The sequence below is a fragment of the Seriola dumerili genome, unplaced genomic scaffold, assembly GCF_002260705.1.
Source record: "Seriola dumerili isolate Sdu_G_001 unplaced genomic scaffold, Sdu_1.0 BDQW01000052.1, whole genome shotgun sequence".
NCBI lineage: Eukaryota > Metazoa > Chordata > Actinopteri > Carangiformes > Carangidae > Seriola > Seriola dumerili.
In genome coordinates, this window is record NW_019174307.1 from 11,113,895 (window position 1) to 11,140,003 (window position 26,109).

At 41.1% G+C, this 26,109-nt stretch overlaps 1 protein-coding gene across 2 annotated transcripts; it reads right to left on the bottom strand.

Moving 5' to 3' along the window:
* Positions 1-1,761: 1,761 nt before the first annotated feature.
* Positions 1,762-23,644, bottom strand: csrnp3 (cysteine and serine rich nuclear protein 3). Of its 2 annotated transcripts, XM_022740663.1 has the most exons (6): positions 23,401-23,644; positions 22,392-22,432; positions 7,300-7,468; positions 4,121-4,380; positions 3,639-3,935; positions 1,762-3,440 (listed from the first exon to the last, which is right to left on the bottom strand). In XM_022740663.1, the coding sequence occupies exons 3-6, from the start codon at positions 7,460-7,462 to the stop codon at positions 2,295-2,297; spliced, it is 1,866 nt and encodes a 621-aa protein (XP_022596384.1). In that variant the 5' UTR covers positions 7,463-7,468; positions 22,392-22,432; positions 23,401-23,644; the 3' UTR covers positions 1,762-2,294. The 2 variants fall into 2 exon arrangements, with proteins under 2 accessions (XP_022596384.1, XP_022596385.1); XM_022740664.1 differs by lacking the exons at positions 22,392-22,432; positions 23,401-23,644 and adding an exon at positions 10,654-11,028.
* Between the last annotated feature and the right edge of the window lie 2,465 nt (positions 23,645-26,109).

The following is a 26,109-nucleotide window of genomic DNA, read 5'->3' on the forward strand; positions in this document are numbered from 1 at the left end:
GGTAACAACCTCAATGCTCTGGCGTGATGTGTGCGTGAATACAAAAATATTACATCAGGAGCGATTAAGATCAAAAGAGCAATTTTAATTTAATGTATTTCAAAATCATGTTAAAAATGAAACAACTGAAAATGAAGTTGGCTCTATCTACACTTGGAAAACCAAACACATTGAAAAGAAGTGGTACCATTTTGTGCAAAACGTATGCATTTCACAGAATATGAAATAGAATTAAATAAATCAGGCACATGAAGCTTTACAACTCACAACCAGCATGAAACAAAAGACAATTTTAAGATAGTGAATCAATTTACTCAATACAGACTTTTAGTAAACCACAATAAATACACATTTCAATATATCATTCATAATAAATACTGGAAAATAAAATCAAACACAGGATTCTTAAGTGGATGCTGTGTCATTGTATCTATCCTTCACTCACTGTATGCTTTGGCACAATTCATCTGTACTAATAGGCCATGTTGATGCCACTGATTGCCTGAAAGCAGTCTGTACACTTCTCTCGTACCACTGAGGTGGCATGAGAGGTCCCAGCTACTCACACAGGATCACCAAAACTCCAGCACTGACCCTCATAATTGTAAAGAATGGGCAGATATCTGCAAGCTTGGAAGAGGGACGAATACCTGTATTCATGCAGGAGCAAAGAGCTCAAGGTAGAGAACTTCAGCGACATATTACAGTAGCACTACCCACTACATTATTGCAGTCCCCAAATTGTTGAGCAGTCGCATCAATTTCCTTTTTGTCAGTGATTTTATAAAGATGTGGTATAAGGTTATTTACAGATTTTTGGTAAACAAATTTTTTTTCTGGCTGTTGTTTTCAATGGCTCATAGGACTCAGGAGTCATATTGTGTAGCTGTTAATTACTGATATGAATCATGTTCGATAATACGCTTTGATTGTCAACCTTGAACATTTGTTTCCCCCATATACAATTATTATTGAAACCGTGGCATACTTTTTATGAAACCAATGCCGCTTTAAATCAGTCAGAAAGATAGTCAATTAAAAGCAAGCCCAGTCCACGTTACCAATGAGTTTCTCTTTTTAAGAGAAAAGCCTCTTAAAACCCTTCAAACTATTGCACTTAACATTTCAATAGAGCAAATCAACATCATTGTTGGATCCACATAAATAAACTTTGCGTTTCAAAAGCACAAATCTCATAACCAGTTAATTTATGAAATACTGGCACATTATTTTGGGTCAATATTTTATCTACAGGACTGATTACTGTTGCTTTTTAAATGAAGCTTATTAATGCTAATTTAATGATAAAGATAGTGTTCTGTTGCCTATGATCAATCATAGAGCTTCTCATGCTTTTGGAGATATGTCAAAGTGCTACTTTATTAATATCCCTGCATGAATGAAATGTTTCAAAGAATAAATCTTTGTTTGTAGTGACACTTGCTAATCATGTTACTGTAAGAGTGAACAGTGGGGGGGGGGGGGGGGGAGGACACGACACGCGAGGGGCCATAGTTTTCCACCGTTCAAGTATTTATCAGTTAAAACCAACTGCGTGCCACTAGACCCCCACACATAAGTGCAAAAGGCTGTGAATTGATTTTGACATGTCTGACATTTTATGTTATTGATATTGTATTCCAAACATACAAATAAGAATTCAGGCTTTTTCATGCTTTTCAAAACCATAGAAAAGCATATAATAGTGACAAAAAGAGGAAGAGAAATGTATTATGTATACAACACATTTTTTATATAAAACAATGGCAATTCTTTTTTTTTTTTTCCTAAATGTCACTGAGATTTCCAAAACAGCATGCACATTGTTATCAAAACATTTACAATATATAAGTATACACATAATTCAGAAACAATAAATAAACTGACAATAAACCTTTTTTTTTTGCACATTTGACACATACAGTAGACATAGAAAAGTTCCATCTACAGTACAATATCTGCTTAAAACTAGAACTTTACATCTGAAATTACAAGATACATTGCACAGCATGACATAACTGATGTTATAATGTGTTTTTGATCTTTCCGTTTTGCACTTAAGCAAACACTGTAGTGGAGAAACCTTCAGGAGCCAACACTTCCTCAAAGCCATTTCCATCATGAACCTATGGCTTTATAGTTACAGATGAGAGTGTATGATGGTGCTGTAAATTGCTTTGAAATTTAAGGTCAGATAATTCAAAAAGGCCATGATTATGTTCCCTTAAAATACCACTTGGTCAGGCTCAAGTAAAGACGCGATAATGAAAGAACACTTAAGAAGGTGTGGCCCACTAAATGGCTGTGACCTCGGGGCAATGGTCTGGTAAAGGGAGGTTCTTATTATTGTTCGCTAGTAAGGTCAGATCTGAGTGTCTATTCACACTGGTCTCTTGCTGTGGCTGTTCAGCCGTCATACACGAGCTGTGACTGCTGTAGGAACTCTGGGTGTTATTGTTCAGGTAGTTCTGGAACTGTGTCTGGTTCTGGTTTTCAGGCTGCTCCACAAACGCCACTTTGGACAACGCCTTCTTCTCCTGATCGGGCGTGTAGCAGGTCAAAGCGGCGGCTGGAGCACCATTGCTCAGATTGAAATGGTGATTAGCTGTGTATTGTTCTTCAGCCTGATTCGAGTAGTCTGTGTACTGCTCAGCAGTCATGTTGAATGGTCCTTGGGCCACGCTGCCATTGGTCGTGCCGACAGGGTCTTGGAATGCTAAGGCTTCCCCGTAGGGTTCACTGGGTTGGCTGGTTTGGCCATTGGAGACGGTACTGGAGCTCCCTAGCTGATAGTACTCAGCTGAAGAGGAGTTCATTAAATAAGTATTTCCATTCATGTGGTTATCACGTGCCACAGAGCCATCGCTGTAACACAGCACAGAGGACAAGGGGACCACCTCAGTATGAGACACTGACGGGGTTGTCATGTCGTCCTCAAAGTTCTCAGACTTCTCTTCATCCTCATCGTCCTCCTCCTCGTCTTCAGAGTCGCTGTTAGCTAGGCTCTGTGTGCTGGAGTCGGACAGCCCGCTGCAAACACTGCTACTATCCTCCTCATCTTCCTCATCGTCTTCATTCTCCTCTTCCTCCTCCTCCTCCTCCTCATCTTCTTCATCCTCTTCCTCTTCATCCAGCGGCTCCTCCATCTCGTCTGCATTCTGCAGGTGCATGCCGGCCGTCTGTGGAACGGCGTCTGACAGAGAGTACTCCAACCTGTGCTGGGGTTGAACGAGAGGGTTTCCGCTTCCCAGGTCGTTCGCGTCGCTGCGGTAACCGTTGGTGGGGGATGCCTGCTGTTGCTCGCGACTCTTCTCCAGTTCAAGCTTCATTATAGTGTGCAAGAAATGGGTCCGAACACGGATGGGATTAAACTCCACTCTCCCGGTTGAGTTGCTGCAGCCCTCTTTTGTGCAACCACATGGAAATGACATACGGTCCACCTAAGGAAAACATAACATTTACTGTGCTGTTCATTTTATTTTGAGCAGATGAATAATGTAGTGTGATAATGAGGTGATTTAGCTACAAAAACAACAAAATAAAGCCATAGTCCCTGCACCTTCTCTTTTAAATGCTGTTTACAAGTAAAAAAAAAAAAATAGAACACTGACTGAAAATATGCATGTCATGGGATTTACCTGGCACTTGATCCCCGCAATGCTGCAGGCACAGGTCTCTGGGTCACAGAAGACTCTGCAATCACAGCCGCAGTCCTCTCTGGACATCCGGATGGCCCGCAGTTCATGTTTCTCTTCCACGTCAATCTTCTTCACCCCGGAGGAGCGCAGCAGTGCCCGGCGCTTTTTAGTGGTAAGCGGCTGCAGGAAGAAGTACTCGTCTACTTCTGTGTTGTCCAGATCGATGTCGTCGTCAGAAATGTCCTCTGCCGTGAGCGTGTTGGCCTCTTCAGACTCCACTGTGCCGTTCTTAGTCAGCTGAAAACAAGAGGGAATCACATCCGAGTCATTTTAGAAAAGCGAGGGAACAAAGAGCTCAGCCCGAAGACAAAGACAAAAACATATTTGATGCTGATATCGGTTGAACAATGATCATAAAATCCTTTGCACAGAGAGATTCTTTAAGAATGCTTTTATTCATATACAGATGACAAATCATTTACCTTGAGTTTGATTGAGTTGAGTTTCTCCTCCTTCAGGTGATCTCTGAGCATGTCTCTGTGGATCCTCTCCTGTTCCAGGGCAAATTCACCCAGAGAGTACTGCCTGACCCAGCTGTGCCTGTTGGACATGCCCAGCGTGCTGCCTCCCTGGCTGGGCACGCTGGTGAAGCCCTGCCGCCGGCTGAAGTAGTACACCGTCACGTTCTCAAAATGCACCCTCCTCGTCCGCAGGCGCTTCTCCCTCTTCAATATGGAGTCAGCTGCAAAAGGAAAAATGGGAAAAAACAGGGATGTTCAAAAAAAAATTGGTACGTTGTGTGTGCTTGTCATCTTCGCCGTAAACTGTTTTTGACATTTCATTAATCTCATGTAGAAAGAATTACAGCCACACGCTGCAGATCTTTGAGCACTGTTGATTGTTTTATCATTTCTTTCTTTCATATTGGCGTAGAGTAGAGCAGTTTTATAGCCATGTAAAGCCTGTTAAGATAAGTGACATGTTTATGGCAAACTGTGGAAGACATTTGCTGGGAGAATAGCCCTTAAATATGAGGAATTCTTTCTTGCCATCTTTACAACGCGCCTCTCCGCATCTTGAACTTAGCACAGCTTTGTAGGGAGGGAATTTCATCACATCTCTGTGCTTCTGTCTGGCAAGTCCTCAGTGTGTCTTTTTAAGGAGAGCTCTACAAGAGGGAGGGGCAAAGAGGAGGGCAACGGTGGAGCATAAATAATCCCCTGCCTGGCCCAGAGATGAAGAGTGCTGGTTCACAGAAGCAGTGTTCCCAGCATTCACCCCATATCAGACAGACAGGACAAATAGAAACCATCTGGTTCTAACAGCTCTCCACCCCACGCAAGAGGGACAATGCATTTCATTACAGATGTAGAGCTGTCAGACTGAGGGGTACAGAGCAGAGCCGTGTTTCATTATGTACCAAAAGAAATGCAGAGGAGGTATCGGCTTATATAGGGTGTCAAAACAGTGAACAGATGTTAAGGTCCATGTCATCATCTTTTCTTTTTTTTTTTTGAGGATGGCTACATTAAAGCTTATAAGAGAAAGCAACATATCACATTTGTTTTTCACAGTTTTAAAAAGCTATAATCAGCAACTGTTCCTGTACCCTTGAAACGCTCCCAGACTCCAACCTTGACTCTTTTTCAGATGCTCTAAGGAAAACAAACACATTACAGATGTTTCTCCTCCTCTCCCTAACACCACAACATAAGATGTATGGTAAAACCGCTCAGGACTTCATTGTTTCATCCCGTTGCCAAGACGGTCAATCACCCTACACGTGTCACCTCTCAGGAGCGCGGTCTTCGCAGTGCACAGCTCTCTTGTCGCTGTTAGCTGACCTTCTCAAGCCCCCCAGCCACCAGCAGCTGCAGCTGACACAGAGGCCAGGCTCAGCCTCTAGGGACGCAGCACCCTACTTATGTCTCTGCCCCCACCCCACAGGAAGGAAGCTTATAGACACCCATCTTCATGTCAGTCATACGGACAAAAAACAACAAACAATGAACTGCATTGTCAATTTCTTTGACTATATTAAAAAAAAAACAGCATTTGCTTACTTGGCTAAAACATTTTAAGTTTGGAAAATCAAATACCAAGTAGCCAAATTGTGCACAGGCACTCAAACACACACATGCTGTCCAAACATGACTCCTCTCTTTTGTTCTTCAAGAATCCCATTGCTTAGATTTTAATTTTTTTTTTTTTGCCAGCAAGCATCTTAAGTTTTTCACAATCCCCCGAAGGATTAATAAAATACAACTGTATCATCTAGTTCACTCACATTCTGTCTCATTTCTTAGATATTAAGATTTACATGAGCACTTTGTTACTTATCAGAGATGACTTCAGTGTCCTTTTGAACCTGCAGAGGAGACATGTCTTTTGAGGTTAGTTTATCTTCAATTAAAAGCGCATTCTTCAATACAAAGTCAGTTCAAGCCAGGAATAACTGTTGAATCTCTCAGCAGCAGATCTCTTTGGAAGCATTTGTATTAAGAAGCAAAACTGGTAAGCTTCATAGAATCTTAGCTGTGATCTTATCTTAGTAAACCAGGACTGTTCTTTTCAAAATGGCCTTTGCGGATCTGCAGCTCCATTTTATTCCTTGTTAATATTTGCTAATATTTTTAATATTACATAACAGCTGAATCTGTTGATCTGCAGCATATTAATCTGCCACTTTTTTGATAATTGTCTGAGTCACTTTAAAAGTGTATTGATGGTTCAATGTCTTTAATGTGAAGGATTGCTGTTTTTCTTTGTTTTAATTTTTTTTTCTGAATAATGTTTTTTGGTTTTGTACTATTGGTTGGACACAAAAGGTCACCTTAGGGTTTAGGAAATCGTGACAGGCATTTTATAGACAAAACAGTTGATTGACTGGTCGACTGATTGATTGAGAAAATAATCATCACATTTATCAATAACAATAATAATTGTTAGCGGCAGTCCTAGTCTTCACCCACCATGCACCGCTCCTAATTTTGAGTGTGCATGTGGTGGGCTGTTATTGTTAACGTGAAAACAAAAACATAGCGCCCCCCCCAACCCCCACCCCCCAAATCCCTCCTCCTTAAAAAAGAGCTATTTCATATCAAAAATATGATTTACATACGCAGATAATTAATTACGACAATAATTCTGTGTTTAGCTGCTACACTGTTCTTAGAGAGTGGTTCATTTACATGTACAGTACCAGCAGTGTTACACACACACACACACACACACACACACACACACACACACACAGCTTGAGACTGCATCAGTTCATTCATCTGGCTGGGTCTGTACACTAATGCTGTTCCTAATGAGGGAGGCTGCCTGTGTATCCTTCCCCTTTATTACAGCACTGGACTCTTAGCATCACTCTCCTCTGCTCTGCTCTCCTCTGCACAGGCACAACTGTAAATTCATATTACACTCCCTTATCAACACACATGCAGACTTGTTTTCTTTGACCTGCATCCTGCATTGACTGTGAGCTACAAAACCAGGCTGGCTCCGAGTGTCATTCCCATCTTGATTAAAAAAAACCCTTTCAGTGCTTTAGCTTTGTTTTCCTCGAGATGAAATGATGACATTAATCTTACCATCAATAGCACAGCGTTAGCCACACTGAGCACAATGTATGAATTTAAAAGACACAGGCACTCACGGGTGAAAGGGCCTGAGGCAGAGGGGTTGACACTGTCACTGCTATCCCCACTCTCACTGCAGGAGACCTCATCATCAGACTCCCGCAAGGAAGAGCACGGGGAGGAGGAGGCTTCCACCTCCTCAAATTTCCTTTTCAGTATTCCGCTCATGGCCCGCCGCATCTGCACCTGAAACCCAAAGACAGCAGAGGGGCCACACATTATTTAATATCCAGTTTAGGGCTTTCATAATCCTCAGCACACTCAATTAGCAGTGAGAGCCAGACTCCGCCCCCTCCTCCCTTCTCACACACACACACACACACACACACACACCCTCTCTCCTGCCTCTATCCCAGCTCCCAGGCGTTCCCTGGGCGATTGATCACCTTGGCACAAAGGAGCTGAGATGGAAGGAGAAAGCTGCTAATTACATACTACGTCAGCCTTACAGGAAGATCAGCTGGAGAAAAGAAAGAGACTGGACCACATTGTGTGGCACTGCTACCGGTCAGGTTGAAATGAGGTAGAATATATACAGTATGTATCATGTACACTGTTATGTGACTGCTACACCCAGAAAGCATAAAAATGGTTAAACATCCCCTGGCATAAAATGTATTACTTTTCATCTAATCTCTATCTACATCTCATCTAAAAAGACAGCCTTTTTTCTTCTTTTTTTTTTTTAACAGGTGCAAACATATGCTGGTTTGCATTTCCGTGTAGCTACTGAAGTGTGGCAACAATCTTCACAGCATGATTTGTACGTATATCACATATCATGCAGCGCTAGAGGAGGAATAGGTGAAGCTGCTGTTGACAGCATAATGAGTGACATCCTGTACGTCTGTAACAAGCTTCTGTTAGGTCAGACGCCCGCTACAGAAAAAGAGGAAAATGCTGCTATAGTCAGCGCAGAGTAAAAAAAAAAAAAAAAATCTATATTGTCACAAGCTATAATTTGCCTTGTAACCTGCTACAAATGCAGTCAATAATCATGTATCATAAAGCACTGTAATAGTAATAGTCATGGACCAATAAATATTACCCTGCTGCAGACTTTCATCATTAAAAAGTGCCATAATAATGTAATTTATAGTAGTGTTTCTACAGCTAAATCAGGTAGAGCTGTAGTATTATTCACAGTTACTGGATCTTTGTCTCTCTGTGTAGGTGCAGCTAAAACAGTTGGGCTTAAAGCACTTCATACAGAAGCTGTTGTAACAGAGGTGTTACAGACCACTTCAGTGTCAATTGAGAGAGGCCATTAACTCTCTCTGACTGATGATGCAATTAGACGAATAAACAAGAGCAAGCTCATCAGTCAAACACACTAAAACTAATCACCACTACACTGGAACTGGCCCTTATAATTGCTGCACCATAACATTGTTGTCATATTATTTTGATCACTGCTTTTTCTCTTTTAATACTACTAATACCGTCACTCTGTGAAGTGTGTAATGGCAGGACTTACTTGATGTTAATCACTAGTCATAATATCAGACATTGTTGAAAGTGCAGTCCTTTAATGTATTTAATTGCAGAGCATTGTGTTCCCTGTTTTAACAGCAGCAGCTGGAGCGTCATGTCACATTTTAAAATAAACCCAGTAACAACACTGCTGCTGTGGCACAGCAAGGATTGCTATGACTGGCAGCTTTTCCCTCACTGCCTGCTCTCTTGGAAACTGGAATCGGTAAAGACAGCATGCATCTTCGCCCAGTCCCACACTGTCTATCTGCCAGAGCAGCTTGTGGGGGAGTTCCATTCACAGACAGCCTCGGTGTTTCATCTGGGCTCTGCTATTGAGTCATTACAGATGCAAATGCTGCCCGCGAGAGAGAGAGAGAGAGAGAGAGAGAGAGAGAGAGAGAGAGAGAGAGAGAGGGAGGTGCAGAGAGGATGAGCGCTGGCAGCAAGAGGGTCATTGTTCCCAGGAGGCTGTGCTTGTTCAGCGCGGTGACATGGCACCACCAGCATCTGGAGAACCTCCAGAGTCAACAACTCTACCTACAACTAAGGAATGTGAGGCATCCTCCATCTAGGGAAAAAGTGGAGGCGAGAGGAGCCAGTCAGGGTAAAATCATTGAAAAGATTTCTCTTCAAAAAGAACTGATAATTTAAAAAAATCTGTTTTAGATTCCGTAAAGACAAGAAGCCATCAATCTACTTTCTCTGCTGAATGATTATGACAGGACATAATGACATTAACTAATGAACTAGTTCTGAAATATATTAAATTAGTCTTGGGAGATTTAAATGTTCATCAACATAAGATGCTAATCTCAACATCAAAACAGTCAAGAAACAGATTTAATTCACAATTCACTTCATTTGTTGCCAAACAAGAGTGGAAATTTCCAGCAGGAATGGCCTCTGCAATTTTAGTCCATCTCCTAGCAAGGGTCCTAATTAGATACCATTGTTGGAAACCTATTGCCTATGCTTAGCCCTCCGCTGATGCTGCACTGGGCTTTGATACCAAAAGTGGTTTCCATGGAGATTCTAATGTACTCTCACAACTAGTGCTTTACCATATGACAGTGTTTCCAGTGTTACATACTGTGTCTGAGGGTTCTTCATAGTGAAGCACAGATCTAAGCAAATGATATTTGTGCATTTACCACTCAGATTAATGCATCACTACTTCATTTGCATTTGTCATGACAGTAAGTCAGTTAACAGTTCAAATCTTGAAACTGGATTTGCCTGACATCATGAGCCACAGTGCTCAGGGGATTCTGGGGTGAACCTCTTTCATCATGGCTAAATAAAAAACAGAGGTTGTTGCGCCTCTTCAACAGCTCTTTCTTTGTCTTCAGTGTTGCTTTACCACTAATCATGGCTGGGCAGCATACACTATGCTACAAGGGAGAATATCCCAGAGAAAATAATGCAGCAAAAGCCAGCTTGGAAAGCCCCTCCCTGTGTTTGCCTCTCTGTGCACACACATCAACTGTGGAAACCAACTCTTGTCCTTAATCAGCAGAGCTCACAGCACTGTAGCACACATGCATTCTCAATACAATTCTTTTTCCCCCCACCCTTGTCATTCACAAGGTTCCCACAGTCACAATAAAAATGATGTGACAACACAAGACTCAGAACACTCATCCCAAGTGATGACAGCAAGCCTATGGCATCCGGAGCAAGTCATGACACATCAGTCCTACAATGACCACATTACACTTCTCTCTCTCTCAATGTGTGTGTGTGTGTGTGTGTGTGTGTGTGTGTGTGTGTGTGTGTGTGTGTGTGTGTGTGTGTGTGTGTGTGTGTGTGTGTGCGTGCGTGCGTGTGTATGTGCGTGCGTGCGTGTGCATGTGCATGTGTGTGTGTGTGTGCTGGCCCTCACAGGAACAACTGACCTGTATCCACTGGCAGACCGCGTGACTCCTTTAACCTCTTCTCACAGCAGCACAGCCACACGATCATAAATGTGGCAATTCAAAAAAGGTGAGACATGATGAATGAAGAGGTTCCCATTTTGTTTCAGTCCACTGACTTGCAGCGACCCCTGAGCTCCACGGGCATGAGAAAAAACGGTGCAGGAGTGTGAGCGAGACTTGTAATTTTCCAGCTCTGGCTGCACTGTCGGTACCATATGCTTTATTGTTGCAAGATGACAGTCTTTCTCACTTTAACTCCCTCTCTGTCAATGTGTTCCTCTCTCTGTTTCTCTTTCTCTTCCTCTCTCTCTCTTTGGCCACACAAAGGCTCATTAGCTGCAGCCGGCAGAAAGGCAGGAGCCTGACTGGAGTAGAGTGGAGCAGCCTGTGAGATCACATGGGTGGGATGTCTGAGAGAGAGAGGGAGAGAGAGTGGGAGAGGGAGAGAGAGAGAGAGAGAGAGAGAGAGAGAGAGAGAGAGAGAGAGAGAGAGAGAGAGAGAGAGAGAGTCAGGCGTGCCTCTGCTCCTGCTGTCTGCAGATATTTTTACCAACATGAGCTGGGGAGGGGAGGGGGACGGGAAGGGGGAGGAGGAGGAGGCAGAGGTATGGTGGGATCAGAAAGAGGGAGGAAGACAGAATGTTGGAGAAATGGATAAAGGGGGGGGGTGCAGGGCAGTGGGAAAAGAGGTGGAGGAGGGTATAACAGAAATGCAGTGAGGAGGGGATTCAGAAGGGAATAGTAAAGGGGAGGGGGAGAATGAGGAAGGGGTGGAGTGGGAGAGAGCAGGGAGGTAGACAGGAGAGAGAGTGGGGCAAAGAAAAGGAGAAGGGGAAACATCTGATGCCAAGAACAACACAATAGAACCATCAAGAGAGCAAAAAAATTACAAAATAAAAGCCTGAATGACTTGCAAAGACGGAAAGAAATTGCAGGATAAATCTAATTTAACAACAGAACATTACACATTGTTCATATAAAAGTGGCTTTGTGCAGAAAAGTTGCACCGGGAATTTGTATGTACACCTGGAAGAGGTTGACGGGTAAATACCAAATGCAATACCTCATCCACAGGAAATAAGATTTGCCAGGACTGTAGTGCATGAACTCCTGACACTTCCTATGCCAGGAAGTTCTGCAGAAGAGTTAGTGGGACCTCAGCTTGTGCAGTCAAAGAGCCAAGATATCATTCTTGCACTCAATTGGACCGTATGTCAACATGAAAGGCCCCGCACTTCCTCTTACAGGACAGCTTTAAGCCTCAAGGATTTTTTTTATTTATTTTTTTTACAGCCCACACAGTATTACAGTTATAAACAAAAGGCAGTGTCTGAGCACAAACACAGAATAAAATGTAGTAGGAAAGGATAGCATTTTACATATTCTGAAAACATATTACAAAAAAATATTACAAAATCAAAATGTCAGAAAATGACAGATGTATGATGGAAAATGCTCAGTTAGCACACTGCAACTAAATCGTGGGTTAGCTCAGCAGTATCGATATCAGTATCGATAACTGGAGCACCTGTTCAGTCTCACCTGAAAAATGCNTTATACAAACTTCTACTGACAGTTTTATGTGAAACGATTTGTGCCGTTTTTACAATTTAACTGAGAAAACAAATGTCATTCAACCCTGCAATGTTCTGCATCCTCACCAGTGTCCTCACTGAACCTCCTCCTGCACTCCTCCTCCATCCCTGTTGTCTCTTCCCAACACTGCTCACACTGCCTCTCTCTTGTATAGCATGCAGCGCCATCAAGTCATAGAAAGACGCTTTAGAAAGCAGCAATAAGTTCAAACTTCAAAGATCATCACAGATATCACTAACAGCTCATTTAAAGCAACTATCTCTGTGTCGTATTTAATAAGGAAAATGTTTCTTTCTTGCTCACCATGCCATTATTTCACCAAGTCATGGTGATGTTACACTACTGTCAGGCAATCTGAGCTGCACCTCTACAAAACATGCTACACTGTTAAATTCAGCAGTAGTAATAGTGGCTGTAGTAATAGTGGTTGTAGTAATAGTGGCTGTAGTAGCAGTAGCAGTAGTGGTAGTAGTAGTGTAGTATACTAAAAGGTTTAGCAGTGACATTGAAATGGCTCCTCTCAAAGATGCAGTTTGCCCATAGGATGCCTGTCGAGGTACACTGACTGTACTCCTCTGAGCACTCAGAGATTACAGTTGGCTATTATGGCCGAATCAGAAGGACCAAAGAACAAGCAAGAGTAATAACACAACTGCATCAGCAACAAGATACACATACTATACCCACAGGGAGCGCACGATAACTGGAGCACCTGTTCAGTCTCACCTGAAAAATGCAATAGCTGTCATTTATTTTGTCCACTTCTGTAAATATCTCCGACACAGTCTCAACCAAGTTGAACATTGCAACCTGAAAAACGCACTAGTGCAGGGCTGTGACTGACTGTGCCTACAATGAGAGACCTGCGTGTGTGTGTGTGTGTGTGTGTGTGTGTGTGTGTGTGTGTGTGTGTGTGTGTTACTTAAGTAACATCTGTATTCCAGTTTGTAAAATGAAAGTGGGTGGGCATAAACAGATAATTGGTTTTATGTCTTTAAAACTATGCACTATTGCCATTTTCATTACTAATGTTAATTCAAATAAATACCATCCACAATTTAGATAATTTTGAAACATCTATTTTAACACAAAGTGATTGGCCTTTGGCTTTTAGCTTTAAAATGAAATGTCTATTCTTAACTCTGGCTGCCATTCTAAACAAAGTATAATATTTTCAACCCAGCAGGTTAATAATAATTGTAACAAATCAATATTAACCCATGAATAGGCTGTTATTTATATGTTTTAAAAGAGTCATGTAATAGTTCTGTTACTTCTGCTTACAATTTTCATTGTAAAAATGAGAATAGTATGGATTAAAGCGCATTTCATATCTTTGATGCTGACCTCAAATTCTGCTGTCTGCTTTTAATGACAACAAAAATGAACTTGATTGTTACAGTACAGGCTACAATTTTATTGTGAACATTGGAAGAGGTAAGAGAGTGTGCTGTCATAGTACATTTCATATATTCATCCTTTCTCTCAGCCATGTTATTCTTCTGATCAATTCTTCAGGTACCTTTGATGAAATGTGTTATTAGACAGCCTCATCTGCATTCCTTTAATGATTCATCTACGAGCATCACACGTATATGCTGCCCTATTACATAAAAATGCAAAACATAAGCTGGAGAGATAGCATTTGTTACACCATTGCACCAGTGATGGTGACCTATATTTGCTCTGACTTTCAAGACGCTTTCGTATTCCAGTGAAGGAAATTGTCAAAACAGCAGGCAAAAAGAAAAAAAAGGAAAGAAAAAGGTTTAGAATTAAATAAATAAATAAATAAATAAATAAATCTAACATTATTTGTGTAGCCATATCGTGATTGAGGTCATATGCAAAAGACCTGCACAATTTCCACTGGAACAGATGAAAGGTAATTTTTGAATATGTTTTTAATGATATCTCTAACACAGTGCTATTGTTTCAGGCAAATAAGAAAATAAAAGACTGCTTGTATTAACCTTATTCTCAGAGCAGATTGTAGTCTTTTGAAACGTGCTGCAAAGAATACAAATTACTGTTTGTTTGTGATCTATTTCTTAAAGCATGAACAAAGAAGAAATTGGATTAAAATCATTTAAGAGCTCTTGCCTTTTGTATACGCTGACACACGGTCTGCTTTATCAAAAACTTTCCTGCAGTGGCTATTTTCAGGGTCTTTTACATGACACAGGACCTTCTGAGGGTGTGTGTGTGTGTGTGTGTGTGTGTGTGTGTGTGTGTGTGTGTGTGTGTGTGTGTGTGTGTGTGTGTGTGTGTGTGTGTGTGTGTGTGTGTGTGTGTGTGTTGAGTTACAAAATGTAAAGTGTTTATATAAACCCTTCAGTGATCTCACCAGGAATCAGACTCTGACCCGTCTGGTTTCACAACAGCATATCAGTAACTGTTTAGCAGCAGTGACTGTGAATCACAACCATTAAATGGTAGAGACTGGAGTGATCCAAGGATGAACACATTGTACCCTGTTTATCACCTTCATCACAGCCATCATCCATCTCAGCACCCAACACAGCTATCTCACAGTATGTTCAAATACCATGCAGAACAGATGGCGGGTTCTTCAATCTATATAGGTTTAGGAAAAAGATTAAGGGTCTCCATCAGGTCTCCATTAGCTGTATAATAAGAACTGCAGTAGACAGATCATAATGCCATCTGCTATTATTCAGAGCAAGTTTTGCAGTGCACCCACTGTGCATTTACAAAAGGCATAAAATATACATGGACAGGTCATAAACAGTGAATGGACAGAAGTTTGCCAGGACAGGCAGTTTGTCTCTCCTCTAAAGCTGATCCTGACACAGAAATACAACATCAGCTCAGCTGTGTTAGCAGGCCTTCGCCAAACTCAGTCAACTCCTCTCCTGTGTGGTGCAGAGGCCTTGACCATTTGCAGTATCAACATCTTAGAGCCCTGCAAACTTGCCTCAAGACAAGCAACTTTCCAAGAGTTGCGTCCTGAAAATCATGGACATCAACTGGGGGAAACACACCCACAAATGTTAGTGTGCAAGAGTAGAACAGATATTGACTGGATTTCTACCACCATCACCAAGCACCAGCTCAGGCAGACTGGCTATGCTGGTAGAATGGCTGAGTCATGTTAAAGCAAATACAGTACTCTCTACCTACAGACTGGCTTGCAGGCTCCTACGCATTAAAGAAAGTGGTATAAGGACAACATCAACACTGATATGTGGAAGTAAAGATTACAGGCAGACCTTTGTTGGGTAGAGGAGTTGATGATAAATATTTCCAACAACTTGCAGAAGACAAAGGAGATGCTTCTAACAACAAAAGCAGATCCAAGTTTGGTTAATATCACTGTACCCTCATTACAGTCACATCTGTGGTTCCAGAAATATAAAAGGACCATCATGGTAGGGTCCTGTGCAACTGTTTTGTATTAGAGAGGTACAAATTGGTAGGATTTTTTTGTACTACAGCTGCTCTGAATGGTTGATTAAGGTTAGCAAAAGAACACGATCATGGTTAGACATGCATTAACTGATATTTTCAGCGCTGCACTGACATCCAGCTCTGCAGTGCTGAGTCACTTTTGGCTCATTATCTCGGTTTCACGCGCTGCCCCACTCATTCCTATGAAAGTTGCTCACGGGGCATGTGAGCTGAAAAGTTTTTCAGGCCTCAGTGGGCCTTCCATGTTTTTGGGCCCGCAAAGCTTGCATGTAAGAGATTTCTTCTGGATGAGCGAGCTGACTTTCTGGTGGCCTAACAGCACGCATTAATGGCATGAAATAGCCTAATGCACTGAGTCTGCAAATTTTATTGGAATAAATGCATTGAATTCTAGTTAAACACAGCCCTTTGACGTTCCAGAGGGTTTGACTCGACAAGCGTGCTAGCAGCAGGTAACAGCAGGGAGCCAAAACAAGCAAATTCCTGGTGGAGAGACTCAAGCATTTAGCAGTGTAAAGAGGCAGATATTTTGCAGGCAGTGAACATAGGATTTATTGGTTAGGTGGCCAGACACATGAATTTAGTGAGGTGCCATGTTGTTTTGTGTCTGCAGGTTGTGTAATTAAGCAAAATGTTTGCTAACACATTAACCGTGATTAGCCGATAGCATGTAACAGCTGTGCTTCGGAGTTTGCTTTGGGGTATTTCTGCCCCCTGGTGGTCAAAAACTGCACACTGTAGCTTTAAAGAGAACTTAAATATATTAGTCCACAAGTCTTGCTTCCCCGAGCCATTAAAGCATCCCATCTGCTTTGGAATGAAATGTTGCAGGTGAATTTAAATCACTAATTAGTTACATATGTAAACACTGATTATTTGCATATACAGGGGGTTGATATGGATTGTAGGCAAATTTGCTTCCCTGTTCTGTATCTGCGCCAGCCAAATGCCTATGCTATTCAATATGGCTGGTCGCATCACAGACTACTAGTGTTTCCACAGTGATGAAGAACACATTTATACATCCCAGATGGCTTGGCAGATCTTTTTATTAATTCTTTCTTTTTATTTCTATTTTTTCTGGATGAGAAATTGTTTTTTTTTTTCATACCAGTAGACTTTGTCTGAGCGACTGAGGGTGCATTCCAGTGGAACCAACTGATGGGATCACAGAGCAAAGAGAAACCCTGAAACCACAAAAGATCCTAGCCAGTCTGAGGTTGCGTTCGAACTCATCCATCACTGGTGTCACACTCGCAATAAACGGCAACCTTGAAAGAGAGAGAGGGAGAAAGCTAGGCAGAGAGAGAGGGGGAGATAAATAGATAAATAGAGGAACAGAGACAGAGAGAGAGAGAGAGAGAGAGAGAGAGAGAGAGAGCGAAAGGCTAGGTCTCAGCTGGACTCCCCTGAGGAGAGGCTGTGGCCTGGATGATTATACAGCTACAGATGATGTCAGTGGAGGATCCCTGCCACTGAGAGAACACAAACACACCGCTCATGTATTCATTGACACTGTTTTGTAGAAGGGGTGAGATGCATTCCTAAATTATACATGAAAAGGCCACAGTACAGCGTGTTTTGGGGGGGTCAGGGGGCATCTGCCTTTATCTGTGTGTGCTGCCATAATGTTCAGGAATAACACATTAAACACAACCGTTTGCATCCCATCCTTGGAGGGCACATTGGGACCACACAGTAAATATAAATTAATGCAATGGATGGTCAAAATGAAAGGGTGATAGTTTGTGTATAAAAGCCTAACTGAAAAAATAGTGGAACACAGCAAGGACGCTGCAGAAATCTGTCTTAGATCACGTGGTTATATATGAAGAAAACCCCAGTTGGAATTGTAGTATGTTGTACCTAAAGTTCATTTACCTATGCACAGTTTGCAACTGGCCTGTCATCATTCATGAGCAGTGAGAAAAACACCTGACTATTTGTTCAGTGACAATAAACATTTGCTCAGGCTGTTTTTCCATTGTGCTGCACTAAAGGTCAGATGGACAAATTATGCAAATAAATAATATTAATTGTCAAATTTGGTCATTTTCATTCTCCATCAGCTTTGAAAGAATTACATATGAAGGGGGGGGGCAGTTCCCCAATTAAACACAAAGGAATCCATTCAAGGAAATGTAGCGACATCTACAGACTTATGCAAATGAGACTTCACATGCGCTCTGTACATTTGTTAACTTGCACTTGCCTGAGGCTGCAGACAGATCTGCTCCACACACATGAAAGAGGGGGAGTAGGAGAGAGAGCGAGTGAGAGGGGGGGGGGGGGGGGGGGTGTAGCCCACTGCTCAGCACTCAGCACACGCAGGAGCCGCAGCCTGGTGATGCCTGCTGCAGCCTCCATCCTGCAGCTACAGTACAGCCGAGTGCTGGGAGTCATTGATCTGTTCTTCCTCCTCATGGAACAATAGAGGAAGCATGGCTCCTTATTAACCACATGGGTCCAGAGCAAAGGGTGACTACTGCTCCAACACTACTAATATCTGGCTTGCACCCATTTCATCGTAACATCTTGTGAAAGCATAAAGAGTTGGAGATAACGGCCTGTATTATTTGTGAGCAGCGCAGTATCGTGGTAAATCATTTGAGTGATAATATTCTGGCAGGAACTTGAGAGCTTGTGAACTAATTTGACTCCTGACATGTTTCTTTGTTTTGTTTTTTGTTTTTTTCTTAAATTTTTCCCAACATACATCATTAGCAGTTGCTTTAATGAAATAGAACTACATCCCAAATTGAAGCGAATTCTTTCAGAAGACATTTCATCCAGCATCTCAACTCGTCTTTGTTGTTACAAGCAGTGATCAAAATACAGCGTAGCAGACAAATACGAGCGAACAAGCTCCACATTCAGACTAATGTTTTGATTTGCTGTAATTCAAGTCACACAGTGCGGAGGCATAATCAGGTACTCTCACCCTCATGTCAATCACAATGCTCACTTAAATTATTCATGGATCTATATTTTATTTATGACTATATTTTCCCATGCCACCTGAAAGTTCGCAAAAGCCAGTTTGCTGGCAGAAACAGAGCTGCCAAAACATTTCATCGAGGCAGGGCTGCTTTCATCTCTCACGCAGGCTGGGAAAGCTGTGGGATATGGGGTTCATATTCTGCAGACAAGCCTTATCATTTATATATAGCCAGTATCATGTTGAGATCTTGAATCATTTTTTATATGCAAAACATTCGCACTGTTATCTGAGAAAATTCGTGAAGTAGGCCAGCTCCGCCTGTGATTGCAGTATATGGTGAATTAGAGCAATAGAAAAACCAAAGTGACACAAAACACTTTGTAAGACTCCATTAAAATGTTTCCAGGTTTACAGGATGCTATTAAAAGTCTGAATGGGAGACATTTAATCAAAATTGCGAGATGATTAATTAAGTTTGTAAATATGTTAAATAAGTGATAATATATGAATTTTTGATGGTCACATATGTTCTACCTTACCCAGTGTCATTTTTATTTTACCATTTGTAGCAACAATGCAAACATGTAAAACATTTTATAAAAACCGGTATTTCTGCGGTTCGACTACTAATTTAGAACATTGTGGTGTTTAATAAAAGAGATAGCCTCTGAGAGGTTTAAAATAAACTGACTGTTGGTTAAACTATAACTGAAATGAAAAGAGATCAAAACATCAGCTTTTGGTCACAAAGACCTTCATCAGAGTATGAGGCATGCTAAACTCTGGTCTCACATTCCAGACTGTTTGCCCAACTTCATCGTCATTGTTGCAACTAAATAAGCAACAATCAAATCAAAAGTTGAAAGAAAAAATCCTTGGCTGTTATTTATTAGAGTTTCACAATTAAAAAATGCTGCTAATACGTCATCAGGACTGTGATTTGATCAAATATAACTGACAGTAAAGTAATATTAATTAAGTAAGTTTAATTTGTTTATATAGTTTTAATGCCTTTAAAAAATGCCTCTGAGCCAGATTTTTAAAAAAGGGTTAAATCAGATATAAACACTAAATGTACTTCATTTATTTTACTTATTGAACCAGGAAGTCTCTTGAGATACATTATCTCTTTTACAGAGGAGACCTGGTCACAATGGCAGCGTTAGAGTTAGCTTAACTATTTCAAACAACTACATTCCTGATGAAACATGTTATGAATGTGGTGTTGAATGAATGGCTGCTATGAAGGCATATCTTGGCTTATCTTGTTAACTATTACATTCCCAGACTGCATAACGCAATAAATGAATGGACATAATACACAATGTCTCTTATAATTTGATCCAAAATTCTTAGTTTTGCTAAACAAGAACTTTCCTTAGTTTAAACCAGCAGCTATTTGTGTATCAGTGCAGTGGCATCAAAGGTGCCACTGATTCTGAATATTAATTGTGAAATTAAAATTGAAATTTATGCTCTGTACTGATTGTACAATACTAACAAATCACACAAATAATTACAGAATTACTTCATGTTGAATGCTGTATAAAGCATTTATGTAGTAGCTTACCTTGCACTGACATATAAAACTCATTAAGAGAGAAAAATGTGTTTTTTTTTCTTAACACTTAATTAGCTGGCAACAGACAAACGATTCCAAATAGGTGTCATGGCAACATCTCAAGAGAGCACAATCCTGAACCGTGAAAGCCCAGAGCTCAGCCAGGAAGGAGCCAAAGACACAAAAAGAGTCACATCAAAAGCTTCTAAATTGGAACCATGAACCCTGCTGACACATACAAAGCTGCTCTGTAATATGAAAGGTTGATATTAGTACGACTGTAGTGTGATTCATTGATGCAGTGATTTTTAATCTGCTGTTTGGGGAAGAGAAACGTCAATTAAAACATGTACGCTGACAATTCATGAAAAACATGTTAAATTTGGAGCGTGTGGAATCACTGAGAGTGCCAAATACTGTTGGGTAAATTGTGTATAACTGATCGAGAAGACAGTCCATATAAAACCAGAGGATATGGCTACAATGTTGTTGCCTTCACTTGCTGGTTAGCCTGTTGTTTCATCCTAATTAATTGGAAAAATCAAAAACCCATTGGATAGATATCATGTTTCATATACAGCTAGAGAAAACCAAATGTACCATCAGGGAAAAATCTGCTAATTTCAGGAATATAAGACCTATTATACACCTATTATACCATATATATTGTATTTCTTCATTGTAACTGGGGTAAATATAGGAGTGTCTAATAAAACTGTGAATTCTGTGAAGGCTTTCAGTATATACTGGGATAATGTTTAACTTGGAAAATACAAATGATAGACATTTTGAAAGCTTGTTAGAGTCATCGCATCCTATCCAGAAAAGTGTCAAATAACCCACTGAACTTGTTAATAGCACAATAACAATTATCATTCCTGCAGATTGTTTTATGCCGTGCTTGACAAACCCATAATGTAAAGCACAAACCAGCTACTCCTCACCACATCAATTTGCAATGTGACATTTAACCTGACTCAGTATATCTGCCTGAACCTCCCAGTCAAGCTTAAAGCTGTGAATTCAACTTGTTCCCACACAGAAGAAAAAAAAAAAAAAAACACAAAATTCATTTAGCCGTGCATGTGAACCTTTCGGAACCAAACAGTTCACCCACACCAGCCTCCTGCAGGGAGACTCGTCTTAGTGCCGTTAAGCCATAACACCTTTCCTGCGAATCTTTAATGGACGGCATTTACTGTTATCAAGCTTTAGCCATCTGTGCTACAGTATGTAATAGCAGCGGGGCTGAATCCCTTATTCAAATAAGCCAGCTTAATGATGCAGCTTTTCACAAGTAAATACATCTACTCAATGTTTCAGTGTCCTTTAACTCAGTGCCACGTGTACTAATTAAATTCTGCTCCTCTGAGGACTGGGTGCTGATAGATTGAGGAAACAGATGGATTGAGGAGGAAAAATACACAGTCACAAGAGCAAAAGAGCCCCACTCTCCAAACACACTCACAACGCCGGCCCGCCTGCCTGCCCACCCCCTCTCCCTCACCTTTCAGATCTCAATCACAAAGATGGAAATGGTTGTGTGATTGTGCGTGCGTGGTCGCATGTTTGAGTACATGCTGGTGCACAGTAATGGACTGTTGGTGCTGCCTTTTTTCCTGACAAAAGAGGTTGGAGAAGGAACAATGAAGAAGGCAGGGACGTGTAATGACGTTGCCATATTCAGGCCTAATATGTTTTTTTTTTTAAACGAGCAGTTCACATCAGAATATTATCATATCTTATCATATCTTTTGACTACAATAATATAAATGTATTAGATATACATGCCTTCACAGAGAGTATTAAAAAGACTGTCTTTACTGCCTTGAAAATGGGTTGAGACCTGTCATTTTCCCCATTTTCATTGCACTGGTAAATATCAAGCATATAATACAACATACTCTAAAAAGAATATGCCCTCTTTTCATCATTGTGATATCAGAGGCATCTCTCTAGTATAATCCAGTGAGAATAGCGCAGCTGTCTGTATTGACTAAACACTGTTGTCTGCATCAACATCACATCATATCTTGTTATCAGAGGGTCTTTTGTGGCAGTGTCGCAACAGTTGTGCAAGCTTTGCGAACACGGCGTCTATCTCGCAGGCATGAATTGAATATGTTAATGTGTCATGATGACTGGTAGTGTTCTGTTTCAGACAGCAAGTAGAGGATGTGGTCTTACCTTCAGCTAAATATGTTACACTGCAGCAACCCGCTTCTGTTCTGTGAAGGATAGAGAAATGTAAATGTTATTTATTGTTGCTGCAAATGTTATAACAACTAGGAGAATGACAACCATATGAAATTCCAGATTCACAACAGATCATTAAAAGGTAGCTTTAAGAATTTTTTATCCAGCAGATGATACAAGGTGCCATAACAACATGCACTTATTTTGTAATGCATGTTGTCATCACAACAGCAGTTGGAGAAAACTTTGCTATTTCAGCACCGACATGTGATTGATTTACAGAGCTTTATCTAAATCTCTATGTGAGCCACTCTTTCCTTTTATAACTTGTGTGTGTGTGTGTGTGTGTGTGTGTGTGTGTGTGTGTGTTGTGAGGCTGGGGGTTTTTGTGGGGGGTGGGGGTGGGGGGTGGGGGGTTGGAGAATCTGCAGGGAACCAGACTCTCTTCTCCCAGCGGTCTGCATGAGAGGCTCTCAGCCAATTGGCCATAGACCAGTCAACTGGCTTCTCATACAGCAGCCTGTATGACACACATGTGTGCCCTCAAAAATAATACACAAAGGCACAGGAGCTCTACCATGCATGCTCCCTTTGGCTCTGTGCCTATTTCATACATACATGTAGAGTGGTGAACCTTTTGTGCAGAAAGTGTTTGAGCTGTAAAACTGTCAATGGTTTAGGAACAAAGAAAACTTGTTCATGAAGTATGAGTATGATTCTCAAATTTTAATGACCAGATATTTGCAGCAGATGTCCAAAACAGAGTGACTACTGAGGTGTGATGCCCAGAAGAGTTTGACAAATGGACCATTCAGGGATGTGTCCCAGCATACTGAGGCAACAAAACACACAGGCAAGCATATAAAATGTCCAGGTACTTTATGCAACAGCGAAAAGACGTGAGAAACAAAGACAGCAGGCCTATATTTTTTTCCCCATCTAATCACTGTGCATGTATTTAAAAAATACAGGCCTATTATCTAAGATTGCTCATACTCACCATTCATTTCGTTACTATTATCAGTATCCAGCCAGTCAATGACGCCTCTCTCTCAATGGACTTCACAATGTTTCACTAAACCATGTCTCGGTTTTCTTCTGCGGAAATCCTCCACCACCAATGTCACACCGTTAAAAAACCGGTAACGGATTCCCGAAGAGTACTGGGCTAACCGGCACAATTGTCGCACATAACACTGCTTTAACAAGCACCCCTTCCGGCTGCTCAGGGAACAATGGTGCAGCATCAGACTGACAGCTTCACGGACAACGTGACTTACTCCGTCCAATCATGGTTTTATAAAGCAGGAATCAGCCGCAGAGCGCTGCTGCCTGCCCACCGTGGCTTCAACGCAAATCCCTCTGTATCATCATGTGCGATGACTCTGGCGAGAGAGGGAGGGTTTCAAATATTTCAGCAGGGATTTCAATAATAACAGGCAACAATTAATTTACAGAAAACCTAATTGTATTTTTGTGTACAAAGAGTGAAAGAATATTTAAATAGAATATATAAAAGTAAGTCACAGACTGCATTTGCTTTTTTATTTTTATTTTTTAATTCTTGACTGAAACAAGATTTAAACAAAAAAATGACTTCTACACAGGCCTATTTTCTCACATGCAGAATTTTTTTCCCTCATTTGCCTACAAGTTATTTTTGAAACTGATATTTGTACCACTGCTGCAACATTTGTGTGGCATCCCTCTTAAATGCACTGTATTACTGTAGTCTCTGGAATAATTATAGTTTTAAAACATGTCACAAATGGTAATGACACAGATGAAGTTAAGAGGCTTATAAAAAGAAACAGATGTATTGGCAAACACCCGTAGTCCTACTATATGTATCACATGTAATTAGTCCCTGCTGTTTTATGAAAGCTAAATCAGTGAAATGTAAATGTGAAAACAAAAAAATCTGATCGGTCAGGAGAGGAGCGACGGGAAGGCTTTGTTTGCTTTTATGTCCCTTTAATGGAAATTAAATGTTCAACATCAATTCCTCTATGGAAAGTATGTCAAGTCAGGGTCGAGGTTGAAATAAATCATTGAAGCACACTGCCATCTTGTGGCCGTAGTGTCAAACTGCAACTGTTCTCTAAGCCCAGGCCAATTTATAAATCTCTAGTCATGTTCATTTCCAGACAGAGCCAAAAGTGTGGGTGGGTATGGCTGGTTCTGAGTCTGTTGAGATTAAGAAGAGAGGAAATTGTGCTGTTGCCTCATGTTCAATATGATTTATTCTAGTACACTTATTAACCACTGGACATGAAGAGGAAAGAAGATGGTACATTTGGAAAATATTAGGATTTTAGTCCCCTCATTGAAGGCCTAAGATCAATGATCGACTTTGTAATTGTATCCTCTGATCTGCGGCTATATGTCTCGGACACTTTGATGAGGAGAGGTGCAGAGCTGCAACTGAACACCACCTTGTGGTGAGTTGATGTAAAAATTCGGTTACAATTTTTTAGCTGATATATTTTGAATATTTAGCTAGTTTTCCTCTCATTTGAGACAGAAATTCATGTAAAACATCAAGTTAAATGTTAAATGTTAAATCTAAATCTAAATTTTAAATGTTAAATCTCTATATTAAATCCAAATCTAAAACTAAATCTAAATTTAAATCTTAATGTTAAATCTAAATCTAAATGGGTCGCAGAGTGTAAAGCTAAAGATATGCAAATAAATCAGCGCCAGCGCTCTGGTCCACGCCCCCTTGCAGTACCCTCAGCTCATACAGCCCCGCCCACACCACTGACCTGGGATCAGTTGGTGAGACGAGCGAAAGAAGTCAGTTGATTCTCTCTATGAGGGTGAGGTTGAGCGGGCGGTCATGGCAGGTGTGCGAGCTGCACTCCAAGGTGCATTTCCACCGGTACCGTCCACATTACTAATGGTAAGGTAAGTATTTTTACTTCTAACTTCTGAAAACATTCTGGAGGACCAGTTAGCTACCGTTTGTTAGTGTCACTCATATGCTAGCTAAGGTTAGCTAAGGTTTTTACCTTTTGTTGTGAAGACCTGAAACAAGAGCCAGCATTTTAAATGTCAGATACGTATATAGCTAGCGATCAAGCTGTTGTTAGCTATCTGGGAAAGTCACACATTAACAACAGCATAGGCTTCATAGAGTGATCAGTTTGTTACCAGTAACCACTAACTAGATTATGGGTAACTAAGCCTATCTTTCTGAAACATAGCTCCAGAAAATCCTTACAGGAGATCACAAAACTTTAGCTAGCATCTGAGTGACAATACCAAACAGTAGCTAGCTGGTCAGGTTACTTCCTGTTGGTCTCAAGGATGATTTGGCAAACTCTGTTGATTCTGGCAGATTTGCCCTGACATGCTGAAGGCTCTGGACTTTGTAAGACTGTCTTGACTGACACGCCTCTTCAATGTTGCATTCAAATTGGGGACATTGCCTCTGGACTGGCAGACCGGGGTGGTGGTACCTATTTTCAAAAAAGGGGACCGCAGGGTGTGGTCGAATTATCAGTGTATCACACTGCTCAGCCTCCCTGGGAAAGCCCATGCCAGGGTGCTGGAAAAGAGGCTACAACTGATTGTTGCACCTTGGATTCAGGAGCAACAATGCAGACTCCGTCCTGGAAAACACATTCCTGGTAGATGTCGGTTGGGGTGCCTCAGAATTCCCTCCCTGCTATTTGCAGACAATGTTCTGTTGGCCTTGTCAAAC